This window comes from Balearica regulorum, chromosome Z (genome assembly GCF_011004875.1).
Source record: "Balearica regulorum gibbericeps isolate bBalReg1 chromosome Z, bBalReg1.pri, whole genome shotgun sequence".
In the NCBI taxonomy this organism is placed as follows: domain Eukaryota; kingdom Metazoa; phylum Chordata; class Aves; order Gruiformes; family Gruidae; genus Balearica; species Balearica regulorum.
This window is the reverse complement of record NC_046220.1, coordinates 61,801,308-61,813,952: the sequence shown is the minus strand read 5'-3', so window position 1 is coordinate 61,813,952 and position 12,645 is coordinate 61,801,308. Positions and strand designations below refer to the sequence as shown.

The following is a 12,645-nucleotide window of genomic DNA, read 5'->3' as shown; positions in this document are numbered from 1 at the left end:
ATTTTTTCTTGTCGCCATACCAGTCCTGAGTATTAGACTGTTAATATTTCCATTAAAGCCAAGCAAACGCAACTCGGATCTTCTAATTGAAACCCTCTGAGCTCTGCCTAACTGCACAAGGCAATTATGGAATGACTTAAGTATAAATAAAATGTAACACAGATGCATTGATATAAACCAGTACCTTGCAATGACAGTTGCTGCAGGGATGCTGCCACTCACCTGCTTATTGCTCTTGGCATAGCTGAGTCCTATCCCTTGCACGGTTTGTCCTGTATATCCTGGGGGACAGGTCTCGCACTGGAAACCTGGAACAGTGTTCACACATCGCACACCAGGGAAGCAAGGGTTGTAACGACACTGCAAAGAAGAAAATGAACCGAGCACATGTTTGTGCTTCAGTAACATCCAGACTCTGAATATTTGCATAGATTCTCAGTCAAAGGCACTGCTACATGCAATGTCTGTATGTCTTCAGTTCAGAGTTGGGTGACAGAGGAAACAGTGTCTGCAGGTATTTCTGACTCCAGTAGGTCTTTGGCTATCTGTAATTTAAGTAACATTTGCAGTCTTCCATTATAACCTGTAGTTGATGCCATAAGCTCTGATCAAAGCAATTCTTCCTTTTGCTGGGCAGGCTCAGCTCCCTCAGAGGCTGAGACACCCCTGGAAGAGTCCAGACCACAGTATCAGGAAAGCTGCATAACTCCAACCCACCAAATGGTCCTGCAGTTGTGTTTTGTACACACAGAAGTGGCAGCAGAATTTCCCCTCATTTATATTTGGGCAAATCTCATGGCCAGAAGTAATGCAAACGTGAGCCAGATGAGCAGGTATGTGTCAGTGGCACACACATTTCTAGAATGGAGGACCACAAACACCCCCCAGCACTTCTCCCAAAATACCACATGCCCACAGCATCACCCTTGGCCTGAAGGCACCATTTGCTTCAGTGCCTCATGCGGTTTTGAAGAACAGCTGTGACTCATTTCACTGTCCTTGTGGGTGCCAGTTTAGGAACCACATCCCCCATTGCTGCCTCTCCAACATCAATACTAGCTGCTAGGTAATATTTGTAAGGGTACTGGAAACATCAACAAGTCATCATGCTGCATATGGCTCAAAGACAAGAATAAATAAGAAACATGAGAAAGAAATATAAAACCATTTTTAAAATATGCCTCCCCCCCCCTCCATTGCTAACAGAAAAACATCTGCAAGATGGAGGGAGAACAAGCCAGAAGATATCCACCTACAACAAACATACAACTTGTAACCAAACACACACACAAGGGAGCAAGAAAAGGTGCGTTTAATTTCAATAGCATTTGACAAAGATTTGTTAGAAGTAGGTCCACAACTAGCATAAGGAAAATGTAAAACCTAGGACAGACATTTTGTGCTCCTGATTTGCTGTGGCTTTTTTATTGTAGGCAGCAGAGGGCACTCAAATTACACTGTACATACAGCAGAGCTGCAGCTCCCAAGATACAGGGCATCAACATATGAAAGTAACATCTTCAAACTGGTAATGAATAAGGGAGCATATTGCAGAGATGCTAACAGCCTCAGAAAAAATGGTAGCTTTTAGTGAGGAAGCTTCTATTTTGTCTTTATCAGAATTTGTATGCTAGCTCCTTTTTAAATACCAGTTACTAGGTAGTACAGAAATAGTTTATTCAGTTGAAAGGTGCTCTCCCAGAAGAGATTCATAGACTTTTCAAAAAAAAAAAAAAAAAAAAAAAAATATCACTTCTTAGTCTCAGCTAACTCAGGAAAACAAATAATATGACACATCCCCTCTTATTAGACAATGAAAAGCTACTGCAATTTATTATTTCTTTTTTTTTCCCCCTGCCCAAATATAAGTGAAAATCCAGCCTTTAAAGGAGATATTTACTGGTGAACAAAACTGCACCAGACTAGTCGGTATTTTAGTAGCAGTGTTCACATAAAGACCTCATATAAGCAAGACACTACCTCCATGATACCGTTTTGGCAAAATTTCCTTGCTGTTTCTATGTGAGCTCAGGTCTGCCATGTGGAGTGGTGGCAGGAACATAAAGGCATGTCAATCTCCAGTGGCAGAGCCTGACTGCTCACAGAAAACCACGTTAACTTTGGGAGACTACAGACCAGTCTCGGTTTGTGTTCCCCCTGCTGCTGTCATGTGTAGAGTTGCTCCAACCCTGAAAACGGCAGGGAGGAGATTATTGGCATGCTCTGCCTCAGTGGGGGTATGGCTTAGGAGGTGGAACCCATCCGTACTGGCGGGCTCTACCTAGGCTGGCTTGAGTATCTCACCATGGTTGCCTGTGGCATGAAAATTGCACCACAGCTGTCTCAGCTTCACCTCTTGCATTCACATTTCAGAGTTTCACCTCCATTTTTTGCACCTTCTGTTGCAGCAGACACAGTCCTTGCCATGTGAGGCAAAACAAAAGACACCGCCTACAGCTCAGGAAACTGCCACTCAACTCACTTTCTCTCCCCAGTGTTTTTTTTTCACTGACAGATATAAATGGGGCACATTGCATCCTCTCTGCTGCTGGTCTGCAGGAGGGGGTAAACCGAAAGAGCAGTCAAAGCACATCTGTTGGCTAGGAAGGAGAAAAAAGGAATTGCTTTTGCTGTTTTACATTATTAGGCAGATATGGTGGTAGTACTGTGTTATCCACAAGCACAGTTAATGACCTAATTCTCCTGGTTCCCTGGTCTATCACATCCAGATGCTTTTCCACAAAAATCACTAAAGAGCAGTGGCAAAAATCATCACACAGAAAAAATGTGGTTAAGCTGTAAGTGGTTTTGTTGTTTGTGTTCTGAGTAAGTGTCACGTTCCAATTAACAAAGGTTTTATTTAGTTGTTTAAGATATTATAAATTTATTAACTCAATCCTCAATACAAGCAAGCTCTGAATTTCTAACATATAGCACAAGAAAAAAAAAAGATTTAAGTCAGCATTATCAGCTTTCAACACAACCATAAAGAAGCAAAAGGAACAATAACAATAAATGTTTACTTTCTTTCATAGACTTTGAAGGTAAGGCTGAAAACATGGCTCCAGTTTGGGTTGAAGAGAAGACTTTGGTCTCCAAGGCTGGTTCAGGACCACTACAATTTAAAGAAACAAAGCCCATATTGACAAGAAGTGCTTCTGCAGTTCTGCCCATAACAGAAGCTACTGCATCTTCTTGTAGAACAGAAACAACTACATCAAAAACTTGTTTTGGTTGGTTTGGGTTTGTTTGGGTTTTTGGGGTTGTGTGGGTTGTTTTTTTTTCTCCAAACATTAAAGTCCTTTAAGTGACTTCTAAACTCACCAGGGTATTTCAAGTTTTCACACATAAAACCTCCATAAAGTTGCAGCAACAGCAAAATAGGGAGGTAGAATCAAATCAGAATGAATTAATATTCACTGTACAAGCAGTCAAGAAATGCTGAAGGCAGCAAGCATCAGCAACCCATTAGTATTTATGAAACAGTTGCTTTTTAGCTTTATTTTTTCCTTTTTTTTTTTTTTTAATTCAGTGAAAGTCACTATTTTACCTCATCGATATCTGAGCAGGTAACTCCATTTCCCGTGAGCCCTTCAGGGCAGGGGCCGCACTGAAATCCCTCTGCTGTGTCCACACACCTGACTCCCCTGAAGCAGGAATTAACTTCACATCTGGGTTTACTGCGCCTAGGAAGCTGAGTTGGAAAATTCACAGCTCCCAAACCTTTAATGCAGAAAGAACAACAGTTTCAGCAATTGAAAGAAACATCCATCATGGTTTTCAGCTGGAAAGCGCTCTGAAGAGATCCCCAAGATGCTGCACAGCAGGGGCTTTGTGTTTCTGGCGCACTGCTACCAGCTGTGCTGTGGCTGCAGAGACTTCATGCTGGGAATGGCCCAACAGCTTGCTGTGTCCCCAGACAGGGGAAATTAAAGCTATTTTGTTAGGTCCACGTACTTCTGCTGGCTACACATGGAAGCCCTCCTGCTAGGTTAGTCCCAGCACAAATCTGCTGCTGGCCAGGGAAGGAAACTCTGAAAGCCAGTGACTTCAGATGGCCTCAGGGACCCAAGTGTGATGGTACAAGGCATTTCTCTGGCTAAATTGGCAACAGCACCACTTCATAAGAAAAACAGTGCTATGGTTTCGCAAGAGCATATCTGACAGTCTACAAGTAAGAGGAATAAAGCAGCAGCAGCTGGCAGCCCACAAACACACAGCAGGAGATGCAAGGAAACTGGTTTAGGTACACACAGACCGACCTTGGGAAAAATGAGGTTTTTTGGGACTCTGGCAGGTGCTGAACCTTGGTACTGACATATGCAGGATTTAAAGACTTTTTCTTTGGCACTTACACATAAAGGTTAGCCTGTCCGGAGCTCAACTTGAGCTTTGATGAGGCTGACAGACTGGGAGAAGAAATCAACTGAAAGGCTTGATGAATTTAAGGCCTTTCACCCCACCCAGTGAGGGAGTACTTTGGTTTTTATACTGAGTGCATGTGTGCACTGATTGTCAGCTGTGCAGGAGGGCCATGCAGTGGCATTTGGGAAAGCATGAGCTTCTTCCATTTAGTGAAAAGATGGAGACCACCCTTAGGTGGTCTTTACTGCTGTTAACCAGTGACTACCTACTCAGAATCAGATGGCTTTCAGGTGGACTGCATAGCACCTTACTCAGACTGACAATACCAGCTAAAGCAGAACATGGTTCCTTCCTTGTCCCTCAACTAAGATTGTCAGTGAGATTGTTCATTGCCCGGCTGGCAACGTCCCTCTCCCCAGGAACATCTGGCACAGCTTTGTGGCAGAGCGAGAACTGCCAGTACAGGGCGAGTGGTACTGCTTGGTTTAGTGGGGCTTTATCCCCCAATTGTCAGGTGTTTGTCAGGTCTATGGAAACTGAAAGCTTTTTCTCTAATGAAAATACAATTTAAATTTGTGTCCAATACATCTATAACTTTGTATACAGTATTTTTTAAGAAGTACTTCTTAGAAACCACATAAAGCTGATACAATCAATGCTAGTTTTAAAACAACTGTATATCTCATCTGGTTGCCTTTTACAGGCAATAACAGGAATACTTACCACATGCTTGGCACTCAGCTATGGTATTTCTCAGAAAAGTTGTTTCTTTGACCTTGAGGATATAGAAAACAAACTTTATTTGGATACAGGCAGCTCCAGGTTGCACCTGGTTGCCAGAAAAACCATTACAATTTTCCCCAAGATGCCACTCAAACCATGCAACATAGGTACTCTCTTGAAATTAGATATTCTTTGCATTCCATAAAATTAAGGACAGTGATAATGGTTGTACTTCAGGTCAGCCTTCATCAACAGGACCTTTAAGAAGGACATGCTTAACAAAATCAGCAGTTCCAGTTCTGACACTCACCAGCACATGGAACAAATGCAATTTCTGTTCTGTGCAACAAACCTGCCTCTATCTAACAGTGGGCTAGGATGGCTACGCTTGTTCCTCTCCACTTAAGACACTAGATTTTATGGATCTGAATAAGCAAGTCCCCTACACTCCCACATTCATTGATCCTCCATAGCAACCACAGGGTACCAGGACCTATATGGTTACTTCTTTATTGTGCCTCTGAGGCAATGAACTTTACACTGGAGTTTATTGTTTATGTGAATTCTGCCCCGACTCTATAAAAAGTGGCCATCTTGGAATATTTCACATTGAAGCCTTTATACAGTACCTGTTGTCTGAGAAGGTCTTTTACATCTCCCAGTATTTGGTTCATCTGGATCATCTGACTCATCAGCTGCCTATTAAAATCACCTGCAGGGAAACAGCAGCAAAAAAAGAGTGCACAATGCATATAACTCTCCTTCATTTGCCATCATAATTTCTAAGATTCAAGATTGAAACACTGTGAAGAGCCATGAAGGGCAGACATTACTGTTACTTAAGCCATGGAGGAATCCTTAGAGCAAACACAGTATCTAGCTCCAATTTTTATAGTGATTTGCATGAACTCAAGGCTCTTTGGACTGAACTCCACTGGGTACCACAGAAACAGGCAAAACAGAATCCTCTCCACAGAGAGAAAAGCGGTCTGTGATTTTTCTACCATCATTTCAGTGTCAAGGCTCTCCAGTAGGACCTAATAACACTGGCAACTAATGCTACCAGTACCACTGGTTCCCCCCAGGCCTGAGACCAGCAACCCTAAGTGAAACCTTAGGATTTGAAGACTGGGTTTTTGTGATAACCCATTTGGGACAGGAGGGAAAGGTGGGGGCACTAAGTATCTGTGCATACGATGGAAAGTCACCTTCTGTAAATGTATTCCATGTCACTACAACCGATTCCTGCACACATTACAGGGTGAAGTTACCCAGCTTTCTGAGCAAGCTCACTGTGCAGCTCTGACCATGCATCAAGAGTACCTGCTCTGACAAAAACAGTGCTTTTTATACCTGTGATAGTCATTTGGCTTTTCTTCCAAGGCAGCTTATCACACTGTACACAAGTTTCATTTGCTTCTGGGGGGTGCAGAGTTTGTGTGGACTCACAGAACATCTACTCAACACACTATGAACTCACAGCAAAGCCAGTTCTCAACAGCAAGTGACAAATTAAAGACCTCTAAGACAAGACCAAAAACTTACATCTCTAATGAGCCACAGGGAAGGACCAGAACCAACCCAAGATCTTCACATGAGACTCTTATTGGTTAAACGAAACATTAGTTTTGATCCAGTGACAGACATGAAGCGAGAGAGCATGTTTAGCACAGTAGCTCATAGTAGTTCCTGTTTGTAGCTCTCTGGAGCAGCTATTTGTTTACTTCTCTAAGTCTGTATGTCAAAACAAATTTCACAAATATATGCTCTTTTACATTCTATGCAGGCAGGGTATTTTGATATTATGTCCAATGGCTTTGGGGAGGTTTATTCATGCGTTACTTTTGTAAGTATTGAAAGCTTATATGAAAAATGCTTTTCTTAATATTTACCTCATTGCTTTGTACTTCAAAGCATGTCTAACTGTTTCCAAACATTCTAGTGGGAGTCATCCAACTCCTCACATACTACGTTTTCTTCATTTCAGATTTTCTCATCAAAACACTGAACAAGTTTAAAGACTTGGGAACCACCTGTTCCAGAACCTGCCTCCTTTCTATTCCCAACCTTGTCTTATTTTTATTTGGGAGGAAGGCAGCAGGACTTAATATCATGGGTATTTCGGAATCCCATAGTGAAACTTGGCATGCAGGCTGTTGGGACAGATGCTGGGGTCTGTTCTTGTTTTGCTTGGGTTTTTTAAACAAAGAATGGTTTAGGCATTATTGATTGAGACTTGCAAAAAAAAAAAATCTCAAGATTTCAGATACTGTTTGTTGGCTAGCATCTAAATCAAAACCAGATCTATTCTGTACAGTTAGGTTTTGCAGACTGTTAAATTTTAAGGTGGACTAAACAGGTTATACTGCCATGAACTACATGTCCTCTTTGCAAATTTAGACTGCAGAGCAGAAACAGGTGATTTCCCATAGGTTTGTGGTTTGTTTTGTGGATTTTTTTCTCTTCCATTTAAAGCCAAGTCCCACAGTAGGCCCTGCCTGCAACTGAATGACCAGTAATCAGTGATAAGATCTCAGAGAGACCTTTCAGGGAGCTGTTGGTCCACAGTATATTGTGGGGTGGCTTTTCCCTGGAGTGAGCAGGGTAAGCAAAAGGTACAGCCTGAAGCTATACAGCTATCCGGTCCTACCATGTAGTCTCTCATCCATACTCCACCTACTGAGGCAACTCCACAGTTCAGCTAGTCCCTAGCTCTATACTCTGAGTCAGTAAAAGTCCAAGTAACAAAATGGCTTTCACAGCAATAATTAAATTCAGAGAGAGTTCTGAAGAACTACTGTCCAACAGGGAACTGAAGTCCCTTGACATGCTTATTGCCTGTAAGCCTGAGGTCATGTCAAGGAGCCACCTTGTCTTTCTTTTCCCAAGACCTTGTGGTATAGAATCATAGCATGGTTTGGATTGGAAGAGGCACTTAAGGATTATCTAGTCCAACCTCCTTACCATGGCAGGGACATGTTTCACTAGGTCAGGTTGCTCAAAGCCCCACCTAACCTGACTTTGAACACTTCCAGTGAAGGGACATCCACAACTTCTCTGGGCAACATGTTCCAGTACAGAGCCCTGGACTTAGAGCAGGTGACCAGCTTTGTTGCACAGCCCAGGCAGGGCAAACACACAAACACTACCTTGTGTAATTGCAGGTCACTGTGAAATGCCTCATAGAAACTTCTTCTAGCTCTCTTAGGAGCAATACTGGCTCAAGCACCCCACTTGTCCCCATCCAACAAAGCCAAAGCCAGAGTCCTGAAGTATCATTCAAAGAGATTGTGGTTACTTGGCCAGAGATCCAACCAAAGTATGGGTGATGGGGGACAAGTGAAATGCCTGTCAGCCTATAATCTTCCACCAAAGAAGCTGCATATGCAAGTTGCACATGGAATTACAAAGAGGCAGGTTCAAAGTAAACAGGAGATATCTCCTCTGACATGGGATTGACTTCTTGCCAGGAGACATTCTTGATCATATATTCAAAACTGACTGGACAGATTCACAGAAGGAAATGTATATTGAGTACAAAACACAAAGACTCCAGCTTTGAGTTGAGAGCTCTGCATACAATGAACTGCTGGAGAATAGGAAAACTTTCAGGGAAAACCACACTATAACTCCACTGCCTTATACTTTTGCCCTTGGGTCTATATTGGCATACTGTCTCTAACAGTAGCAAGGTTAAAAGAACCTTTGGTCTGGTGCAAGACAGCTATTTTTTTACACTATGTCAGGTTCAGGTACTCTACATGACCCAGATGATGTCCAAACATCCCTTCTGACCTGAATGACTTTGTGATGATTACACGCAGCATACTAATCTCATCTACCAAACTCAGCACACCTTGTATTGCATTTTCCTACCCATACAGGAAGATTGAAATACACATGTTCAACCTCTGGCTGATCATCATATTCTCAACTACACTTCTTAGGTGTCTCCGCCTCACTGACTGAGCATGGAGGAAATGCTGCTGTCATAGCAGTGAGCAGTGACCAGGCACGCAGTCAAAGCCGTATACAGTTATTCAGGTCCAAAGCTCTCCCAAGGATTTTCCAATTAATATGGAAAACACATGCTTTTACCAAGATACATAGGTCTCACACACCCATACAGCTAAGCATTTGCATTCCAGCTTTTTCTGGATGAAGGCAAAATTGTGGTTATCTGATATATTGCTGTTATAACAGGATGTCCTGAAGCACATACAAAGTGCAAGGCAGCTGAGTTAATATTGCTGTTGGAACATTTGCACCTTTTCCTTTGGTGGATTTGACTATGTAGACTTTGGATATATTGATGTGAGCTGTTTTATTATTATTATTAATATGATATTAATTCCACTTGAAGGTTATAAGCAACTGAACTTGAGAGGGTCAGCCAGGTGGAGGCAGCCAGGGAGAGACAGTATCTCTGTCTGTATTATTACCATTTGTATTATTGATTAATGAGCAAAAAGTTACAAGTGAGAAAGCCGCAAGTCTGCAATCTGGAAACCTCGCTCAGAGAGCTGTGAGTTTTTCCAGGAGGAAACGCTGAATTACCCTTCTCTTCTGTGTGCAAATGCCCATTGATTTAGGGAAAGAAACAGATCTTTGGTGATGAAACTCTGTATTTTTTGCCTAGGTGTATATATGTTAAAGAGCAAGAAAACAGAAGCATGTGCAACTGAGGATTTACACAGCTAAAAGGCAGAACAGATTCTGCACACCACTGATGCCTACATTCATGTCATGTACCCAGCATGTTCTCAAATAAAAATTGTGTATCTAGTTTCTATTCTAATCAGAAGTAGCAATGCTGCAGGGTTGGGTTTGGCAGGGGAGGACACGAAAGGGTGTGAGAGAGAGAACTTCTCATGGATCCTATTTCAAACCTTGAACTCACTATTTTTCCCCCATGGTTGTGACACATTAACATATTGCACGTAGTGTGAACCCGTTTTTCTCCCTCACACCCACAGCAGAAAGGCAGATCAACAGGGACTGGAAAGGGATACAGATGGGGCAGAGTAGCCCAGGTTTGCTGCCAGGAGGTTAGAGAGCACCCTCACCCATCACAGAGAATTGCACCCAGCCCCTGGGGACCTGCGGGAATCCCAGTAGCCTCAGCTCCTTCCTTTCCCCTCTGTCCTTAGCTCAGTCTCCACAATGCTTAGCACAGGCAGAAAAGGAATTGGTTTTGGAGCAGCTTTCCAGTCCAGCAGGTGACAAAAGCCTCGGCTAACTTGCAGCAGGACTAGTGGCTGCCTTGCAATGGCTTTTCCCACGTGGACCCGCAGGCTCTGTAGCCGTAGCACGAACGTGCTCTGCAGTCTCCTGTGTCCCCCTTCACGCCTTACTCCTCCCCTCTCCAGGACACTCCAGTGATCAAGAGAAGATGAATACTGGTCAGGCAGATAAGTACATTGATAGGTCTTACTACTCTATCCATCTAGCTATTTTCACAAAGCGTTTAGCAGCGTGTCACATTTAGGACTACTCCCTGTCTGCAATTTGAATACTTAAGATATTATTAAGCTGACACAAACAGATCACGATCACAAAAGTTTGTCTTCCAAATTAAGCTAAAAAGCCTTTTTTAATCATTAGAGACTCCTCCTTCACAACAACTCAGTCACTGCTGCTGTGACAAAGCAATGCTTTCTCTCCGAACTGAGCTATTTCTAAAACATTTACAGGAAATTATCATGGCTGTAATTCAGTCAAACAATTGTTATTACCTGTCTATAGAGCTTCTCCACATTTTTAATATTCATCATATTAGCTTCTTTGCAGTAGTATCCTAAAGAACAATTTTAACTCCTGGTTGCGGGTCTTACCAGTGTACTGAGGAACAGGTTCAATTTGTTGAAGAAAACAATCCTGCAGGTTCCCCACTTGGGCAAGTGTTCCTCCAGTTACCAGTTTCAGCTCGTCTAGCGTATCCTGGACTCACAAGAAAAACAGAGCTCACAATTCTGGTACAATGATGGAAAAAATATGAAATAGCAGACAAAGTAAATTAATTTTTTAGAAAGGTTGTCCATTTCCTAAGCATGCAGGGCTCCATCCCCTTCAGGACCACCCATCACCATCTGAACTGTAATAAGATCCCCAATCTTTGCCTTGCAGATTTTCACATAGCTGTGGTTTTATTTTGAAGGGGTTTTTTACTATTCCAATTCATATGATCTCACATACCAGGAAGTTCATATATTTTTATATCTGCGGCATATAAGAATGAGGGGTTTCTTTGTTGTTGAACTGAATCCAAAGCAGCCTTCTCCCCCCCACACCCCCCCAACAGGTTTACATTCAAGTCAGGAACATGGGTATCTTAGTGATTCTCCATACAAACAGGCTCATTTTCAAGCCTACAATGAAACAAAGCAAGGTGGCAACCTTGGTGGCAGAATGCCTTTGCACCTTCTAATACATATTTTGCATTAATGATGATGGAAGATGCTTGTGGAAGATACTGTTTCCCTCAGACTGACAGTGTGGAGGTGACAGGAAGCTATGCCAACCCCTGGGTGGCAGACAGAGGAAGAAAAACTTTCGTAGTCAAATAGATGGGAGTTGGACTCTTGCACCACATGAGTCCTTCCCCTTCTTTTGTCTTTTTAGTCCATGTGGCTTATCATGAAGAGGAAAGCCACATACACAGCCAAGGGTTGCTCATACTGAACAGCTGTAATAAGCTGGCAAAGAGCTGCCCTTGCTGCATCAGGTAAGTCCTTGCAAAAAAAGTCTAGTCCAGGTGTTTCCTGGGGACTGAAGTGAGGGAGGTGGTAGGTTTTTACTTTTTTTTTTAAATTAGCTAAAAATTGCATTTAAAACAAATAGCATAGCTATTACTGGGTTCAATGAAGCTAAGATTTCACCTGTTCCATAGGGACTTATATTTACATTTATTTCACAAGTTAATACTCAAGTCTTACTGAATCTTGGCTGCTGCGAGGGCTGAGGAGTGGATTCAGTGATCCAGAGGATCCCTGGTGATCCCTTTAAGTGCTCAGCTTGCTCCTAGTTTTCCCCACTTACCTGTGGCTTCTCCTGGAAAGTACGCAACTCTACCGCCGCCGCCGTCTGAGACAGTGAGGAAAATGCTTTTGGCAGATCCTGAACAGCCCCTACTTGCAGGCAGTCCATATACAACTCTATTGTGCTCAATCCCTGCTGCAGGCCACTCAGCCACAAGATGACAGCATGGGGTTTCCCATCAGCCAGCTGGATGTTGCTAAAGATCACAGAATTCAACCTCCCATCGCTCTTCAGATAGCGCAGCACCACTAGTACAAAATACACAGAAGGATTATCAGAGTGTAGCAAATGACCCGAGGCTGATCAAGGAAGATCCTGTGGAAATCTGGAATTGCTCTAGTATTTTTCCACGTCAGCTTTTGCAAATGCATCCCATATGCAGATATGAATGTTAATAATAAACGGGACATTGACTTTCAGACCAGGATTACCAGGACTCTTGTGTGACTCCCTGCTTGTGAAGCTTTGCTGCCTGCACATTGCTTTGTCCAGGCCCCTCTAACTGGCTTAACCAATGTC

At 42.8% G+C, this 12,645-nt stretch overlaps 1 protein-coding gene across 1 annotated transcript in view; it reads right to left on the bottom strand.

Annotated features, from left to right (window-relative positions):
- THBS4 (thrombospondin 4) overlaps window positions 1-12,645 on the bottom strand; it is a 45,428-nt gene that overhangs the window by 23,170 nt on the left and 9,613 nt on the right. The window contains exons 3-8 of the mRNA XM_075739258.1: window positions 12,127-12,374; window positions 10,923-11,028; window positions 5,718-5,800; window positions 5,089-5,140; window positions 3,551-3,723; window positions 223-360 (exon numbers count right to left, since the gene is read on the bottom strand). Coding sequence (XP_075595373.1) covers window positions 223-360; window positions 3,551-3,723; window positions 5,089-5,140; window positions 5,718-5,800; window positions 10,923-11,028; window positions 12,127-12,374 — 800 coding nt within the window. The remainder of the gene's footprint in view (window positions 1-222; window positions 361-3,550; window positions 3,724-5,088; window positions 5,141-5,717; window positions 5,801-10,922; window positions 11,029-12,126; window positions 12,375-12,645) is intronic.